This window comes from Pipistrellus hanaki (assembly GCF_964339955.1).
Source record: "Pipistrellus hanaki genome assembly, chromosome: 6".
Classification (NCBI taxonomy): domain Eukaryota; kingdom Metazoa; phylum Chordata; class Mammalia; order Chiroptera; family Vespertilionidae; genus Pipistrellus; species Pipistrellus hanaki.
The window spans coordinates 39,279,594-39,299,874 of NC_140508.1; the positions used below are offsets into that span (position 1 = coordinate 39,279,594).

Here is a 20,281-nt window from a genome sequence, read left to right on the forward strand (position 1 = left end):
AATTCACATTGATATTTCTTAGCTCATCATGTTGTTATACCATAATAATAATAATAATAAAAAAAACCCACAAGCAACCCATTTCTGTACATAGTCTCATCAACCACTTAGATTTTCTTCTATTTAACAGCATTCTAGAAAGAGTAAGATAAAGGGAGACTGATGGAAGCTGGATGAATAAATCAGTAGTTGGCAATGGTTTGGGGGGAGGGATGTGGTTATATTGAACGTAAAGGTTATGTAATGAAAAATCATTTATTCAGTTCAGCCCATGAAGTGCTAGGCCTTATGCTATGCTTTAATAATGATGCCTCCGTTCCATGTAGTCTAGATCTGGCAGTGAAGGCATTCATGTAGCAACTAGCTGAAATGAGGACTTCCAAGGTACCCTATGGTGTGTCCTGAGAAGGTGTTATAGGACAACCTGATTTGAAAGTGTTGGCACATTTGATAGATGGAAGCAAGAACATGGCACTTGGCAGGCGGATCAGAAAGAGCAGGGAGCCAGGTTCAGGAGGAAGTTGCTCTACGTGGAGACATTAAAGGGCCCATGCACACAAGAGGTGAAATTATAGCTATTGTTGTTCTTAAAGAAATAACTTACTATTTTTTCTTCCAGAATTTTGTGAGTGTAAAATAAACTCTCACAGGCTAAAAGTTTACAAACTATTGGTTACACTAAGAATGCAAAAGAGGTGAGAATGTGCCACCATGGTGACTGCAGTCCATCATAATGTCAGTGTTCGTCAGCAAATACGCAGTGACAGCAGTGACGCTGCTTACAGTGAGTTCCCCCAAATGTGTACGACTCACACGGCACACTCAGTCATTAGTCAGCAAGGCACTGGGGCAGTACCGAGGCTTTTGGGGTATGTTTATGTTTTCCTCAGGTCAGTTGCTAAGAAAATGGAAAATTTCCATTTGTTTACTGAGGGTAGCAATCATAGTTTATGTTTTCCAGGATTCTTCTTGGCAAACTCTCTTAATTTTATTCAAAGGATAGATCTTAACAGCCCTCTGGAGTGGCCCAACAGCGGATAGAACAGGTGAAGACTTGAAGGAAGAATGATGTGGAAGTCATGCCAGGAGTGTGAGAAATCTAGATGTATATTTATTTCTCTTGGAAGGGGAAAGACCAACAGTTGCTAATCCCTTCAATTTTATGGTGAGTTTAAAAGTTTTCTAAAGCATTTTTTCATATATATATATTTTAAAATATGTATTATTTTATTGATTTCAGAGAGGAAGTAAAAAGGAGAGATAGAAACACCAATGATGATGAGAGAATCATTGATTGGCTTGCCTCCTGCATGCCCCACATTGGGGATCGAGCCCACAATATGGACATATGCCCTGATCGGGAGGAATAAAACTGTGACCTCCTGGTTCGTAAGTCGATGCTCAATCATTGAGCTATGCTGGCCGGGCTTTTCCTGTATCTTTTTAAACTTTTACCACAACCTTCCGAGGTGGATTGTTGGAAAGGCCTTATGACTTTCCCCATGTACCTGAAGGATAAGTAAGACACGGAGAATTTATATTCCTCTCCTACAGGCACATAGCTAGTCATCAGTAAAGCTGACACTAGCATAAAACTCCATTTTCTAGGAAATTTTACCAAACTCCAGACAAGGCCTAGCCTGGTCACCTTATTAAAATTGCTTTCTCCCACGCCACATACTCCTGCTGTCCCAGCTTATGTTTTTCCCCAGAGCACGTTACTTTCTAACTTAGTATTTAAGTTACCACTTTTTATTTATTTGTTTGCTCTGACTCTTCTGCTAAAGTGTAAGCTGCACTGTTGGTTTTTTTTGATGTATCCCAAGTGCCTAGAATAGTGCCTGGCACCTAATGAGCATTCATTCAATGTTTGAGCAATAGGAGAAAATTTCTGCTGTTGGCCTCAGCTGAATTGTTGTTCATATCATCATTCGGTGGCCTTCTCTTACAGTATGCTGTAAATTGTATATGAAGCACTTATTTTGGGGAACAAATACTCGGAATGTTAAATATCTTGAATTATGTCAGTGGACTCTTGAAACACTAGGAGTGTTAGGAAGCTAGAAGTTGAATGTTATTTTTCAAAATAATTATATCCCCAAATCAACTGGGCCATTTAATCTAGCTTTAATTTTATACACATAAGGAAACTGACTTAGCAACATAAAGGCACTAGTCCAAGATCGTATTGCTAGGTTACATTGGATGAATAGACATTTCCATTTTCTTAACATCACAAGTTCAGAGCTGCTTCCCAGTGTTTTCTGATGCTTCCTGTCGAAGCCCATACTCACTAACACTGGTAATATTAGACTTCTTCCTGAGAACATTCTGGAAGGGGAAATGGTGGGGTTTGGGAGTAGTGGGAATATTTATTGAGCCTTTGCCCACAAAGATCTGGAATTTAAATGCATGGCATTGACTTCGAAGTAATACACATTTAAAAATAATTGTTTAAAGTTTATCTGTGGGGCCAGTAAGGTGATTTCCCCATCTTGTTATCCGGGTACCATAACACAATGTTTTCCTCATGCATTTGTTAACTGGAATGAATCATTATATTGTAAAGTCTGTGAGGTAAGGGTCTATGAATTTCATGATTTCGCTAACCCTACCCAGTGCCTGGTCTATATAGCACATTGTCTTATATCTGTGATGTCTAGTGGTCATCTGAAAGCTGAGCAATAGATAAGAAACATTTGTGTAATGAGGACATTGGTCCGTCTTGTTACTGGTAGACATGTAAAAGGAAGTAATCAGAAAGAATTGCCCAACATTATCTCACCAGCCTTTCCCGCTGCATGATTACAGGAGGCACACAACGTGGAGATGGGGGAGGCTGGAGAAATATTCTTACTGGAATAGAAGCACCACCTTCTCTCCCCTACCAACGTGGCAAGGAGAAAGGACCCATTTGGCTCAGCTTTTCTAAGGAAAGCACTGTCCTTTTGTGATGGGCTGTGTTCCAGGAAAATAAACTCAAGTCATTTAATGGAGACTTATGACTTAATGTATATTCAGTTCATTCCTTTGATAGATATTACTACCAGCAGCTCTTAGCACTTGCCAAATTTATTATTAGTATTTGCCTAGCCCTTGTGTTGGTAAACATGTCAAAGAATAAACCTGGCAGCATATCTCTGTGAAAATAATGGCTAGGGAGGGTATAAATGTGTTTGTTTTAGTTTGTGGTATAGACAGCCCAAGTGTAAGTAAAATAGTGCAACACAACAGAACTTTTCTACTTGTTTCAGTAAGAATTTGGGATGGGTGTGTGTGGTTGGCAGATGGGCTTCCTCCAAACAGTGACTTGGGCACTGAGGTTCCCTCCCTCTGGTGCAGAAACTTGAAAGTCTGCATTAGGGAAGGGTAAGGGAACTGGCTAAGGGCAGTTTAGAAGGATAGCAGTAGGATCAGGGGCTTGTCCTAATTCAGTACCCTGTGCTCTGGGGTGGGCTGTTGGTAACATACCCAACAGTTGGGTTTAGGTGTTTGTGATCATATCCCTTGGGTTGTCAGGAAGAGAGAATTATTCTTCCAGATGATAGCTAGAGATGGACAACAGTAAGCAACCATTAGTAAAAGCGGGTACATGTTAACTTGTCCCACCTTTAAACCCACTGGGGACAGAGATGTTCCTTCCCTGGCACATGGGAGTATTTGCAAGGCAGTTTAAAAGTTATTAAAATTCTCCCACAGAAATCAGCTATAGGGAATCTTATCCACCACATTACTTATCTTGTTTGGTGGTTCTGTTTTCCTTTTTAAAAAGAAACTTAAGGCTGAAGCCAGTTTTGCTCAGTGGATAGAGCGTGGGTCTGCAGACTGAAAGGTCCTGGGTTCGATTCCGGTCAAGGGCATGAACATTGGTTGCAAGCACATCCCCAGTAGGGGGTGTGCAGGAGGCAACTGGTCAATGTTTCTCTCTCATCGATATTTCTGGCTTTCTATCCCTCTCCCTTCCTCTCTGTAAAAAATCAATAAAATAAATTAAAAAAAAAGAAAGAAAGAAAAGAAACTTAAGGTTCTCCAAGGGCTCACTGGTCCATTCAATTTCTTCTTCATTTCCCTCCTCATTTGGCTCTGAGTGACAGTAGGGTTTTATGTCGGAATGATGTATCTAGCTGGCAATTCTGGGCACTTTGATTGCTGTAAGGGGTAGACAGCAAGACAGGGTCTGTTCCCTACCCTAAGGGTGTGAGCTGCAAACCAGGAGATCCATCTCTCCAGGTCTTAATGAGGACCTGCGAGCAGGGCTCATAGAAAAGAGGAGTATGAGCAGCTGTGAGGTCTGTTTGGTGACCGCATTCTCTTAAGGATTGTTGAAATTTGGCTAGTGACATGAAATAAATGGTGGCTTTAGCTATTTCTTCTTCAAACAGTAGGTCAGAATAAAGGAAGAGGCTCCCATATAGGGCCCCAAAGGGGCCTCATTGGAGTTGAGTAGTGGAGCTGGCTCAGGTCCTTACAAAAGCATTTCTGGTCTAATAGAAAACACTCCATTTCTGAGGGCTTTGCCAGGGGGTGGGGATGTGGGGGAGGGAAGGGGTCTCTGGGCTGCACCACTAAGTTACATTCAAGCGCCCTAAATGATTTCGATAATTATCCTTATTTTAGTTGTTCTGCTTCAATTCACTTTGCCCTATTTCAGTGATTTATTTTCTTTCTTTCTTTATTATTATTATTATTATTATTATTATTGTTATTATTATTATTTCAGAGAGGAAGGTTGCCTCCTACACGCTACCCACTGGGAATGGCGCCCACAACCCTGGCATGTGCTCTGATCGGGAACAGAACTGTTCATAGGTCGACGCTCAACCGCTAGCCACGCCTGCAGGACTGTTTCAGTGAATTTCAAGTGTGCTACAAGAATTTTTAAAAGATACAATACCCGACAATTTACTCAGGGGCACTGACCTCCTTTCCCTTAGATTGTCAAATAAAATAAATGACAACAGCCAACACAATAGTTGAGCAGTGCGAATGGGTCAAAATTATACCTATATTTTTGTCATGGGCAAAAAATATATTTGTTGATGTGCCACGGAATTTTATTAATAGTAATTAGTTTACATGTGCATGAGATGAAAAAGGTTGAACGTCGAACTATTTGCTAATGCTGTTGGCAGAGGGCTGCGCTCCCCTATTTCCAAGGAAAGAACAGCAAAACGTGAAGGTGAGTGGAACTTGTTTTGACAATGCACATAGTGCCGTTGGCGATAAGACCCGAGAAAGACAGCAAGCTATATTTCATTGTGCTTCAGAGAACGCTCACTGCAAACCACGTTCCAGCTAAGCACTGCACGAGGAGAATTAAAGAGGAAAGTGATGCTTGATGGTACCCTGGCAACAAGGTGAGACAGCCACCACACCGGCCTCACAGGTACACAGGGATGTTACTATTTCATTATCTCAAAATCACTGCCGCGCCTTACACTCCAAGTCTTTGTGGAAATGGATATGATGCTCTGGAGTGTCTTAGGTTTGATGAGCTAAGGCAGGAAAGCCACCAAGTGAACCCCCTGGCATGGGAACACAGCGTGACCTGGAGTCTTGTGGTGCCTGAGCTGTTCTACTCAGGTAAGGTCCACATTTTTACCACATGGGGTCTGTTTCAGAGCTGCTTATAGACAAGCCAGAAATATGGAATAAAATGTAATCGACTAAGCATGCGGCCGAATAAAGCCATGTTAGTCCTCAAAATGAGGTCTTCAGCCCGGTTCGTGTGGCTCAGTGGCTGAGTGTCAACCTGTGAACCAGGAGTTCATGGTTAGATTCTCGGTCAGGCCACATGCCCAGGTTTTGGGCTCCATTTCCTGTGGGGACCGTGCAGGAGGCAGCCGATTGATGATTCTCTATGATCACTGATGTTTTGGTCTCTCTCTCCCCTCTCCCTTCCTCTCTCTGAAATCAATGAAATCATTTTTAAAATGAGGACTTCATAGAAGCCTTGCCTTTTCTTTCCACCCGAGACACAACCACTCTTCTCCGCCCTGCAGGACCTTACACATCTGACATAACAGACCCCCTTTGGGGTAACGACTTCCTTTTTTCCCTGCTGGACTGTAAGCTACCCCAGGGCCTCTTCGTTCGCACAGGAGTGGGGTGCAGCCTGGATTACAGTAGGCATGCAGCCATGGCTATGGAAGGAATAAGGGGAGGAAGACAGGAAGGAAAGGAGGACAGATGACTGCTTTGTGGATTCATAACAGCCGTCTTCAGATTACTCAGGCCACCACTCATCCCCAGGTAATAAAATGCGAATGAATTTTAAATAAATATTTAACTTTCAGGTAACAAAATTATTCACTACACAGCGTAGAAAAGTCAGTCACCTTATTCAGAGGCAGGACTGATTTGGGTAAAAAAAAGATTGCGCTAGACTAGGCCCCAACAGGGAACTGCAGAGAATCAGGGTCGCGGCAGAGTCTTTGGTTCAGGGTGCTTGGCTCTGACACGAAAACCAGCTGTGGGATTTGGGGGCAGTTATCATCCCTCTGCATGCCTCAGGTTCCTAATCTACAAAATGGGAATAATGGCTGCACCTGCCAGGGTCACTGTGATAATTAAGTTACCTCATGTATGTAAAGCACTTACTTAGCACAGTGCCCGGCACACAGGGAAATAAGGAAATAAGTGTTACAGTTACTATTATTATCTCTGTATGAGTCATCAGCGGGCAGAGTTGGGGACCATAGAAAAGATTTTATTGGCCTCTAATTTGGCAATTATTTCTAGGGGTTTTTTTTGTGTTTATTTTTTTTTAGATCAAGATTATAGTTTAATAGGCAGCTTCCTTATTTCATTTCCTTAACTTCCCGCTCTATATAAGTGCTCCCTCGTTAAGCATCACCATTCTGCTCCTCACAGAGATTCCAGGGTCTCCCTGTTTGCTGAAGCTCCACTGCTCCCTTTTTCTTTTTGGGGAACTGCCTGCTCCCTTCTGCCAATGGACAACGCAGCATTTGAGATGCATGAAGGCACCATCCCAAATGGTTCCTGTCCAGGGAAGATGAGCGCCATCCTCAGAACGGTGAGTTGGGGGCTTCCATCTTGAGATGAGCTCTCCTCCAAACCTTCATGCGGAGCTCAGGAAAGAGTCTCTTAGGCCAGCTTTCCTCTGTGACCTTCCTCTCCGCGGCAGCATCTCCTGCTCCCAATATCTCCTGATTGGCCTTCTTCCCCATCAACTCTGAACTCACACCTCCTTTCACTCTTTCATGGCCCAACTCTAGGAATCGTTGCTCCTAGTACTAATGAGCTATTTATTGTTCCATATCATAGCCTTGTGCAATGTTAAACAGAATATGTTGATACGTGATTATGCTACATGACATGTGCCATCTACGAAGGCTTAAGTGCTAAGGACATATGTGTTAGAGTTATTAGTGATCAGAGGTAGGCCTGCTCAGAGAGAACGGCCAGGAGCTCAGAGGGCAGTGGAACAAGACACCTTGGCATCGGTGCTCATGAGTATCATTTGAATGGTCAGGGAAACAAAGGCAAATTGGTCCAAAGATTAGGATGTGTTTTCTCTTGGCAGCTTTCAGTGATGTGCATGGTCACTCACAGAAGTAATACTATTGTTTTCAGCACATACTTGTGATGTGAAACCAGAAAATAGTTATGTAGAAATACATGGAAATACTGTGCTCAGACTTGGTAGATGGGTTAGTAGCTCCTGTAGGTAATACACACTGGAAGGGAGTTCCATGAAGCTGTTTAAACAAAGGAGGGAGAGAAACTGAGACCTGCAGGCCAGTTCCTTACAGATAAGCTACTTACCCCTATGCATGAACCTGTACATGTAAATGTAGATGTATGTTCTGGAATTACAGAGTTCTTGGAAATTACCCTTTATAACCTATTTAATTTTTAGGTGAAGAAACTGGTAAATGGGGTTAATTGACTGAATTGGAATGCTTTTATATACAAACTTAAGTGTCTAGTTGATTTTCTAGTAACATTATGTGTTAGTAAATGTTAGCTAGTAACATCTAGCTCCTCATATGATTATTTTTATTCTTGCTTATTTGGATGTTAGCAAGGTATATGTGTGTGTACTTATACTCATATTTGCACACGTATTATTTTATTGGGTATATTTATCCCACAAATGCACTTTTTAAAGTATATTTTTATTGATTTTAGAGAGGGAGGGAGAGACTGTAACATCAATGATGAGGGAGAATCATTGATTGGCTGCCTCCTGTATGCCCCCCACTGGAGATGGATCCTGTAATCTGGGCATGTGCCCTTGACCAGAATTGAACCCTGGACCCTTTAGTCCACAATCTGACACTCTATTTACTGAGCCAAAACAAGTTAGGACACAAATGCTTTTTTTTTTTTTTTTTTTTTTTTTTAGTAAAAGAGAAAATAAACTAAATTGAGAAAGGAGGCAATGTTTTTTTAAATAATGCTTTATTGTTAAAAGTATTACATATGTCCCCTTTTTCTCCCCCCCCCATTAACCTCCCCCTCCAGCCCTCCCCTGCCCGCTTCCCTAGGCCCTCACTGTCCCATGGTCTGTTTCCATGGGCCATGTATATATGCATGCAAGGTCCTTGGTTGATTACCTCCCATGAACCCACCTTCTCCCGTCTTTCTTCCGAGATTCTGCACTCTGTTCTATGCTTCTATGTCTCTGGATCCACTCCGTTCACCAGTTTATTTTGTTACTCAGATTCCACATATGTATGAGACCATGTGATACTTGTCTTTCTCTGACTGACTTATTTCACTTAGCATGTTACTCTCCAGATCAGGAGGCAGTATTTTAATGCATCATGAGTAGAAAACGATGGCTTTATTTTTGCTAATTTGCTAATCTCTCCTAGGAAAAGAAGAAGCAGTGGTCATTGATGAGTGTTTTCCTGGTGTGTCTCTTGGCCTGCACCGTTACCACAGCAGTGGGAGTCCTGATCCTCTCCTTGGTGTATATCAACAACCCTCAGCCCCATTCGGAACCCAAACCACAGACAACAATTCCGACACTGCAAAAAGCTGTTGACCCCAAATTCCAGTTTCTTAATCATTTACCTAAATCCAAGGTATGAATGACACACATTAGGAAAAGCATCATCTACTCTCAGAGGCTATTTCAAAACAAAGTTTCCATTGTGTTTTCACTAAGCTTTGCTCTGTCTCCATGGGGAGGAATGAGGTGCATTCTATCTGGATGAAGGGAGGAGTGAGATAGGGAAGAGGGAAAGTTGAGTTGATACTGGTTCCAGGCAGAACTTTTCTTTAATGGATAGATAGTTCTCTGTCTGGCTGGAGGGGAAAATTGCAGATGGACGAATAGGTATTATTTTATTTTATTCTAGAAAGAGAAAGGGAGGGGCAGAGAGAGATAGAAACATCCATGATGAGTGAGAATCATTGATTGGCTGCCTCCTGTATGCCCCCCACTGGGGATCGAGCCCCACACCCTGGCATGTGGTCTGACTGGGAATCAAACTGTGACCTCCTGACCTTCACGGGTTGATGCTTAACCACTGAGCAACACCAGCTGGGCAATAGGTGTTCTTTTTATGCCTAGCAGGGATTAGACAGAGAGCACAGCCTGCACCACGATGCTCATTCCTGGCATCCTGCAGGCCAATTCTTCCTTTTCACTTTTGGAATTCCATTACTCCCCTCATCACCACAGCCTTTCCTGTCTGCCCCCCTCTATCTCTGTAGGCTGTGGTGGCCTCATGTTCCTCAGGCGATGACCTTTGTGCTCCTAAGTGCTTGCTTGTGACTTTTCAGGTGTTTGAGTTCTCTGGTGGTGAAATCCAGTGGGCCCGGTACAGGAACAATATCAAAGACTATCTCAGCATCGAAGAAGAGGCCTTTGGCAGCAGCCTGAACAGCCAGAGATCACAGATGACTCTGGGGACCCTGAGAATAAAAAGGAATGGCCTCCGTGCCCCTCACTGGCACTTTAATGCAAATGAGCACGGCTATCTCGCACAGGTATAATCCGTTTGCCCCATTCTGTACTTCAGCATTTATGCGGGTGTGTTGTATCCTCAGGTTATTATTTTAGTTGTTGCAAAAGATACTTAAGTGATAGACAACATCCAGGCTTTGGCTAAGTATTCAGTTAGATTAGTTAGTAATGCCTTGAAGCATCAACCTGTTTGTTTTAATTACTGTTTTCTTAAAATTGATTTTAGAGAGAGGAAGGAGAGAGAGATAGATAGGAACATTGATGAGAGAGAAACATCAACATTGATTGGCTGTCTCCTGCACTCCCCCTGCTGGGGACTGAACCAGCAACTCGGGTATTTGCCCTGACTGGGAATGGAACCTGCAATCTCTTGGTGCATGGGTTGACACTCACCAATGAGCAACACCAGTCTGGCTGTTTTAATTATTCTTGGCATTACATTGAATTTCTTTCTTCAGTCTGAAATCATTTTTCAGACACTATTCTTAAAATAAGATCACTGTTCCAACCTTTGAGCCAAAGCTGAAATTGGTGGCTCTGATCTAATGATCAAAGAGAGGGCAGCTTACTCTAAGGAAAAAAGCAGCCCTGGATGACAAACCAGTTTGCAGATGTTCAGCCTGGAGTCCCTAAGATCAGGTCAATTGTGGTTCAGAACTTTGGGAGTTTTCTGGAAGTCAAGTGAAATAGAAAGAGTTGAAGGTGAAATGAGCGTGCTTATTTGAATTTAAAATATTTCTGTATTTCAGACACTGGGGACCCAGTAGTGACTAAAAGCTCCCAACCCCCCAGAACTTACAGATTTTGGTCTTACCCTAATAATCTTATTAATAGGTCAGTCAATTTTATGTGACATATTTCTGTTGTTAATAAAACTTCTGTTTTATTTTTGACAGTTCATTCAATTTTATAGTTTACAACAGGAAGAGAGATTAAAGTTTCATCTACCTAAGACTGAATCCTTTTTATTTCTCATAAAAGAATAGAAGCTCAGAAAGATAAAGATAAACTGTAGTTGTAGTTGTTGGCTAGACTGGGACAAAGTCCATATTTTTTTGACTCCTTGTCTTTTCCACATCTATAAAATATGTAAAAGAGGATATTCTTCAAAGGATTTTTTTGGCTGAGTATTGGCAGAGTGGAAAGCAGAAAGAAAGGCAGTTAAGTGAGCCTTTCTGGAGGGGAGGGGGCCCTAAAAAACAAAGTCCAAGCCAGAGGAATTAGTCTGGAGAATGTACCACAGATCAAAGGCTTGAGATTCAGCTCAGCAGAGTTTATGATCTGAGCTTCTAAATGGGGGCTAGAAGGTGATCAAAAGGTACAGACTCCCAGTTATAAAGTAAATCAGGGGGATGTAATATACACATGGCAATTATAGTTAATAGTACTTACTATATTGTTTATTTGAAAGTTACTAAGAAAGTAGATCTTAAAAGTTCTCAAAATTGTAAGTTCTCAAGGTTATAAAAAATTATAACTTTGTGTGGTGATGGATGTTAACCAGACTTATTATGGTGATCATTTCACAGTATATACAATTATTGACTCCTTATGTTACACACCTGAAACTAATATAATGTTATATGTCAGTCTTAATGAAAACATATGAAATAACTCAACTAGAAAAAAATAACGTGGGCCAGAATATTTCCTAGATCCCAGGAAATCTAGGGTCACTCACACTCATGATCAGGGTGAGGAACCAAGCAATAGGCATGAGGGAAAGCCCTCCTCCACACACGCACCCAGGGAACTTGCTTTTGCTTCGGAGTAGCTTCATGAGAGCTTGGGGATGAGTGTTCCTGAGAGAAGTGGGGCAGTGAGGTGACTAGTGGACCTGCTGTGGTGTCCCATGGGCCACCGTGCTGTCGCGGCTCTGTCTGGAGTAGTTGATGCCCCAATAGGAACAGATGCATACTGTTGCTGTTGGCTGCATGTGGACTTGGAGAGAGCTCTTTAGTGGTTCACTTCCCCTGCATCTTTAATACCCATGGTCTTCATGTCTGAACAGAGAGAACAAAGGCTTCCTTTTCATCCACCTGGGGATGCTCTGCTACGTCACCAAGAGTCTCCCTAAAAACAGAAACAATGGTACCTCCTCTGCCTACTTCACAGGATAATACTAAGGAACAGAGGAGAGAACGAGAGAAAGGACACAATTCTGTATGAGCAGAATCAAAGTATGGTGCGGATGAAAATATAGGCTTCTCCATCCTCCCGCCGCCCCCAGGCCCTGGCAACCGCTTTCTAGATAATTCGATTGAATAATTTAAACTGGGTAATTTGACTAGATAGTTAAGTTTTAGAGATCTGTTACGTGACATTGTATCTATAATTAATAATACTGTATTGTTCACTTAAACATTTGTTAAAAGGGTAAATCTTATTTTAGGTGTTCTTACCATAATTTGAAAAAAATCTGTAGACTTTAGAGCTGGATTGCTTTGCCATCAGCCAGATGAGTAACCTTGGGAAAACTGTATATTCTCTCTGGAGATGAGAATATACTTTCTCATCTGTAAAGTGGTGGTAATAATAGAAATTGCTTCACAGGGTTGATGGAAGGAACTTGAGTTAAATCAGGTAAAGTACTAAGAAGACTATCTGAAGTGAACACAGTAAAAGCACTAAGTGCTAGTATTGTTAATATTATTATTATAAAATTGTATGCAGAATTTTTCTTAACTGGAAAATACATGCACAACTGTATTCATCTACACAAACACGTGTGTCTATGTAATTGCATATGAACACACATGTGCCTGTAGTCTTTTTAAACTCTAAAGCACGTATTCTCAATAGAGGCAATATTGCCTCCAAGGGGGCATAAACTGGTTTTGGGGGGGTAAAAATACTGACTCTCTTTATGTATTAAACTATAATATATGTATAGCACATAAGAAGTATGTGTATATAGTATACAGATCTATAGTATATCTGTTGTATTAAAATTTCATGAAGTGGTGATTAGAAAAAGTCTTAGAATGTTACCTTAGGAAGGAGATAATGGAGGAAGGTGGAGAATTGCTCTAAGGTGGTGTTGGATGTGCTTCTCTGTGTGTGTTCCAGGGGACGGCGTGGATCGGGGTGGTTGACGATGGTCATGTCGTTACCACGTACAATGTTACAGCTGGCCAAGTGATCTTCTTTCCTAAAAACACGCTTCACTGGGTAAAGAACGTGGGCAACGAAGACTGCTATTTCCTGCTCTTCTTTTCCACACACGATGAACTTCAGACGCTGGATGTTGATGATGTCTTTTTTTCTACGCCCGAGGACATTGCTTCCAGGTCACTTAAGGTCTGTACTGAAAACGGCATCCCATGATGTGGGTAGGCATCACACAGGCACAAAGAGAGCATGTGTGTTTGTGTGCCTAGGGCAGCCATCAACAGTGTAACAGGTGGCTAATGAACTCAAAAACACACCTGTGTTCCCACTAAGGATATAAAACTTGTTGAAATACAGTGTCTATACTTTCCTTTGTGAAGGACTTCCATAGAAAACTATGATAAATTTGGTAGAAAGGTTATGATTATAGTTAATAAAAATTGTTATAATCTTCATCTCTGAAACACCATAAGCTAATACAGGGAGAAGTTTTTTACAGATGATGTTGTGTTTCTTTATCTAATGAGGAGGATTCCACCATTTTCCTGAAAAACAGCTGGTTTAGGTCTCTTCAAATATTTATGTTATCATTGGAGGGATTACTCATAACACTGGGTGCAGAGGGTCAGATGTGGAGGCTGACATTGCAAATGAGTGATCAGGAGAATTGGTGATGGCCCATGACTGGCAATTGAAAGGGGTTCAATGGAAAATTTAGAAATCTATCAAGTAAAGTCCTGAGGTCTATTTTGCAGCAGTCCTGGTGTCATATTATAGGAAGAAAAAATGAGTTATTAGGGAGAAGCCATAGGAGTTTTTATTGAGTATAAAATACCAACACATTTAAAATCAACATACATTGAAAACTTGGAGGATTTTTGTAAACATCACAAATCAGACTAACTGAGGTCAGCTCTTTTAACTGGGCCACTGGAAATCACAGAGTGCCAATACCACCCTGTCCTCAGCTACCTACCCTTCTATTGCTACAATTTGTAGGATGTTTCACAGAAAGCTTATGTGGTTTCTTATGTGTTTCAGCCTGAAGGCGGAATCAGTTTTATTAGGTCGTTCCAGAAGCAAAAAGAGGATCAGGCTGTCAACCTCCCTCCCAACCTGGCAGACCTGGTTATGAATGCCAGTTATGCACAGTCTCCAGACAGCCTCGTGTGGAGATACTTTTATGACCTTAAAGGTATAGTATGTTATTTTATGAAGCCTATTTGTTTAAATACTAGAGGCCCAGGGCATGAAATTGTATGAGGGTAGAGTCTCTAGGCTAGCCTGTGATCAGGGCCATCTTCTGCCTGCTCACCAGTTCTCAGTCCTGCCCTGCTGCTGCCAGCCAACTGGTTCCCCTCGCTGGCCCCCAGTCCCATCCCACCACCACCAGCCACCCTGGTTCCCTGTTCACCATCCAGTGATCGGAGCCTGTGGGTTGAGAGGAGGGAAAGGAAGGGAGGAACAGAGAGATGGTCAATGCACCTCATAGCAAACTGGTTGAGTGGTCGTTCTGGTTGTTATGCCTTTATGGTCCCTGAGCTTTTTTAAATTTTATTTTATTATTATTTAATATATTTTATTGATTATTTTTACAGAGAGGAAGGGAGAGGGATAGAAAGTTAGAATCACAGATGAGGGAGAAACACTGGTCAGCTGCCTCCTACACACTCTCCACTGGGGATGTGCCCGCAACCAAGGTACATGTCCTTGACTGGAATCGAACTTGGGATCCTTTAGTCTGCAGGCCGACACTCTATCCACTGAGCCAAGCCAGTTTCAGCTCCCTGGGCTTTTATTATATAGGATTTATACAGGTGATGATATAGGTGTGTTTGACTGAGATGTATTTTTTTTTTTTTTTTTTTTTTTTTACAATGGGTCACAGTCAAGAGAAGTTTGAAAAAAAATTTTTTTCTCCCCCAACAGAATAGGAAATGAGAGAAAAGGCCTGGAAGCAAAATAGAACATGGCAAAAGATTTCAGTGTGAGGCTATGTGCTGGGGCTGTGGGAGGGGACTATAGGAGAAGAAGCTGATGAGGGAGGAGGGGCCCAATTATGTAGGCTATTATGCAAATGAGTTTATATTTTATCTTGATGCAAAAGAAGAGCAATTAGGGTTTTTTAAATAGAAAAGTGACACAATAATGTTTATTTATTTATTTATTTATTTACTAGAAGCCCGATGGACAAAATTTGTGCAAGGGCTTGGCCCTGGCTCCACCCGCCACTGCCATAGCCAGGGGCCTCTGCCAACTCTGCCTCAGCCCCTGATGGCTGTGGCTTTGTCCAGAGGAAGGACATCCAGAAGATGTCCAGTCTAATTAGCATATTACGCTTTTATTATTATAGATTTGTTTATTTATTTGAGATATAACTGACATACATTATATGAGTTTCATGTGTACAACACAATGGTTTGATATTTGTATATATTGAGAAATGTTCACGCTGAAACCGGTTTGGCTCAATGGATAGAGCGTCTGCTTGGGGACTGAAAGGTCCCGGGTTCGATTCTGGTCAAGGGCATGTACCTTGGTTGCGGGCATATCCCCAGTAGGGGGTGTGCAGGAGGCAGCTGATCGATGACTCTCTCTCATCGGTGTTTCTAACTATCTCTCTCCCTTCCTCTCTGTACAAAAACAATAAAATATATTAAAAAAAAAAGAAATGTTCACAATAAGTCAGTTAATATCGTCACCATCATACAGAACTCTTTTTCTTGTGGCGAGAACTTTTAAGCAACTTTCAAATATGCAATACAATATTAGTAACTGTAGTTGCCATATTGCACATCACATCCCTATGATTTATTTATTTTATAACTGGAAGTCTGCACCTTTGACTTCCTCCACCCATTCAATCTGTTCTCTGTATCTATAAGCTTTTTTTTAGATTTCACATTTAAATGAGATCATGTGGTATATATCTTTCTCTGTCTGATTTATTTCACTTCACATAATGCCCTTGAGCTCTATCCAGTCACAACTGGAAAGATTTTTTTAAATTTTTTATGGCTGAACAATATTCCATTGTATATCTGTACAATATCTCCTTTATCCATTCATTAGTCGATGGACATTTAGGTGGTTTTCATATCTTGCTATTGTAAACAATGCTGCAACGAACATGGGGGTGCATATATCTTTCTGAGTTAGTGTTAGTTTTGTGACTTGAAGTGCTGGCCAATCTTGCTAAATTGTAGAGAATGGATTGGAAGAGGCCACTGAGAGGCAGGGAGATGAGGCAGGAACTCTCAAGTCCCTCAGGTAGGGATGATGTTGGCCTGTACTCTGACAGTTGTGAGAGGGAGAGAACTGTTATGAAGCAAAGAGACTTGAAAGAGGTAGGGCTGACAGGATGTAGGTGATTGACTTAAAGAACAAGATTAGCACTTAGGATGACTGTCAAGTTTCCTAGTCAGGTTCCCTGAGTTGAACTGTCTGTCTTAAAGAGGCCACTGTTTGTTAGAAATTTCAGGAGAGCTTGGAAGGTGGGATAGTACCTAAGCGTATCAGGTCAATATCTTGGGCGCACTTAGGATCTGGTGTCAGCAGTTGCCACCACATACGTTTGGTGACTATAGAAGAGCTATGTCCTTTGTAGTATGATTTTGAAGTAATTTATCATATTCTGTTTTTAAACTTCACCTGACTCAGGTTCAAAAGAGTATCGATTTCCAGGAGGAATAATACAGCTGGCACAATATTGGAAAAATGAAAGTGGACTAAGCAATAACGAAAAAATTTTCAGTAAATTCCTGAATCAGGTAATTGAGAAAAAATGTTTTAATCATTATTACGATGGATGAAATAAGACATTTAGGTTGGATTCAGCATTCTTTTGGACAAAAAGAAAAAGAAAGATGTAGTCAAACACTGGTTGATTTGATCATGTACACTATTAATTGAGGCCTCAATGTGGATTTGGGAACTTAATTTTTTGGCATTGACAGTTGCATTAACGAAAAGACTGGATGCTTGTGAAATGTTGCTTTTCATTTGTTTTAAATGCTGTATTGCATAATGACCAATAGCATAGTGATGGTTTTAAATTTCCTGATTCAAATCTCAGATCTGTCACCGTGTGATCCTCGGTAAACTACTCAACCAATCTAGATTTTAATGTCATCACTCGTAAAACTGGGAGACTAATACTACCAACCTTACAAAACTGTTATAAGGAACAAGTAATGTAAAGGACATAAAAAAATTGCATGTCTTAGTGAGGGCTTTACAAATATTAATTATAAGTACATTAATTGTTAAGTTGCTGCGTAGAATGTTGGCTAAATAACTGGATTTAATTTTTCTTCTTTTTTTTTCTCTTTAGCATCAAAATGCCCTCAGTTTGTGTACACTCAGGATTTACAACAATGGACTGAGACAGCCTCATTTCCATTTTAATGCAAATGAAATGGGATATGTAATAAGTGGATGTGCAAAGGTAATTTTTCTGTGAACAGGTTTTTTGTTTTGTTTAAACTTTCCTTTTAATGCAGAAAAAAGGAGGTATTTCTTTTGGTTCAGTTGTGGTAACATCAAAGACTCCAACCAGACCGCAGAAAGACTCCAACCAGACTGCACTTCACCTATGATGTCATTCATAGCAGAAGTTTTGTTGTATGATTTTGGAGGTGAAGGCTTTAATAAATTGGAAACAGGCACTGTAAACATTCACAAATTATATTTCAAGAACAGATTTTATTTTTGGTGTGCTTGTGTGTGTGAATCTGTGTGCACAGTTAATCTCTAACTCTTTTAGGGAAGACGGTTAAGATATTGCTCTCCTAAAGGCGGCATTTTCCCAAACAAGGAGAGAGGAAGGCAGGGGAGTAAACACTCAAATTTAAATCCTTTGCCTAATTAGGTAATTACCTAAGGGTAATTTATAACCCTTAATTAGAACGTAGTGATTGAGGCTCTTTTTTGCATGTTGTTCTGCAGTATTGAACTTGCTAATGGCATTTTGAGAAACATTTTCTCAAAGAGAGTATCTTTTGATTTTTGTGGGACTACCTCTTGGGAATAGGAGATTTCATGCGAAGGAATTTGTCACTTAGTCTTTCTAATAAGTCTTTTTAAAATCACAGGCTTTTATTCATCTGATCTTCACTATTAATACTTATCCTTAATGAATATTTGATTTTATTTGCTTCACTTCATGATATTGTTTTCTTCCTTAGGTGGGCATTATTAATACTAAGGGTACCACGGAGTTTGATATTCACGTTGGCGATGTGATATTTTTCCCCATTGGAACCCAGCATTACATCAAGAGTGCCTGCGACGAGGATTTGCTTTTCATTCTTGCCTTCAGCACCAGAGACCAGGTGAGAATAAATTCACTTAAGAGAGATGACTAAGTGCCGGGGATGCGCAGAACACTCTGCTAAGCAATGTGTCTGGACAATAGGGTGCTGGGGGTCTTTCCCAGCATCTAGAAGGATTTAGGAATCTGGAGAAGGTGCTGCGTGTAAATTATTAAAGAGACTAGAGATATAAATTTGTAATCCATGGGGGAGTCAGAGGAAGTTTAGCTGTAGTAGCTAAATTCTTTTTGTCTCTGGACACAGGGCTCTTTTTATTCCACATTTTCCCCTTTAGCAAAGCAGATATACATATCAACGGTAAATTTGGTATACAGTAGTCATTGTCAGGTTGGAGGAAATGGCTTCGGCTGTTCAGCTGTTTGGCCAGCAGGAGGCAATAACAGGTAGATTGAAATGCCCTCAGCTGTCTGGTAACAGGCAATAATACATGCAGATCTTCAGGTTTAGGGAAATGCTTTTGGCCATTACAGCAGGCAATAACATGTATTCAGCCCTGCTGAATATAGAAGCCCATCAACCTTTTGAGGACTTCTTGCACTTATTATGACATGCTGGAATTAGCCTCCAGGAATAGGGGGCCCTCAGTCAATGTGTTGAATGAACGCAGAAAGAAGTAAATTGGCAGAGCCAATGTGAAAAGAGGAGCATCAACTAATCTTCTTATTTGGTTATAAAGGGATTCAATATATCACCTTCCCTCTTAATTCCCCAAGTTCTGAACCAAGAAAAAAAGACCAAAGAGTCATATGTAGAGTTCCATGATGTAATTTTTATTTCTAATAAAGCAGACATTAGAGAATGTGACTAATATCTTGGGAAGGTGGGTTTCTAATATTGATCTCCAGAACTGGATTGGCTTCTCCAAGTTGAAGCAGGCCCTGTATGCCTTATGGTAGGGGTGTCGAACTCAATCAGAGAAGGGGCCAAAATCTAAAATCCAGCCTAAATCGCGGGCCGAATGGTTTACTGAACAGTCATAAACTGACAATGTCATAAACTGACAGCGGAGTGCAGTGATGACAGCGCGGTGCGGGCCACATTGCAAGGCCTGGTGGGCTGGATTTGGCCCGCGGGCCTTGTGTTTGACACATGTGCCTTATGGCATAAAGGAAACAGGGCATGCTCTTTGAAGCTTTGCAGCCCAAGCATAAAGGGGTAAGCTAAACTGAGCATGCCCAGTTTATTCGTCCAGTCTCTGGCTGTGGAGCAGGAGGACCATTTACTTGGTGGACAGATTCACCTTCCTCCTGTGCCTCAGGGCATGGTGCTCTGAGAAGCTCTGTCAAGAATCCCTGCGGACAGGAGGACAGATAGTCCTGTTTCCTCGCTGAAGGGAACTCTCTCCGGAGGACGGAGGCCCCTCTAGAGAAAGCTTCAGCTGCCCCAGCACCTGTAGCCACCAGTCAGACGTTCCTGGTTCTGAGTTGAGAGGTGAGCTCCCCGTGGCAAGGGAAGACCAGGCACACAAGGTGCACATTGACAGGAATTTCTGGCTGTGGAGTCACACAGCCAGGTACCCGCTGTCCTGTAAGTGTCCAGAGGCCGTGAGGTGTCTGTGGGAACCTGAGGAGTTCCGTGCTGATGCTTCCTTTGTTTTCCATTGTCAGCTACAAACCCTTGACATGGACGACTACTTCCAGGCCACGGCAGACCACATCCTGGCCCAGCTTTTCTTCAAGAAACAAAGTGAGTTTAAGAAGATCCCCAGATTCAACGAGGACCAGGCAATCAACCTGCCTTAGGCCTGCTGATGAGTTCATGTCTGTTCTTCATTTGTTACCATTATTTTTAAAGAAGGACTTGCATAACGAACCTGGAGCTCTTCACAGAGGGGGAGGGAGAAGCGGGTGCAAAGCAGCCCTGTGGGCTCACTTAGCTGACGGTGATTACAGGC

The 20,281-nt window shown here is 41.5% G+C and overlaps 1 protein-coding gene across 1 annotated transcript; it reads left to right on the forward strand.

Annotated features, from left to right (window-relative positions):
- Positions 1–711: 711 nt before the first annotated feature.
- LOC311624830 (uncharacterized protein) lies at positions 712–20,129 on the forward strand (the record flags this gene model as incomplete). The annotated part of the gene is made up of 10 exons (XM_084888428.1): positions 712–869; positions 6,874–7,036; positions 8,844–9,056; positions 9,760–9,966; positions 13,013–13,243; positions 14,096–14,249; positions 16,715–16,824; positions 17,388–17,501; positions 18,241–18,387; positions 19,995–20,129. 10 exons carry the CDS (start codon positions 712–714, stop codon positions 20,127–20,129), a joined length of 1,632 nt encoding a protein of 543 aa, XP_084744554.1.
- Positions 20,130–20,281: the final 152 nt, after the last annotated feature.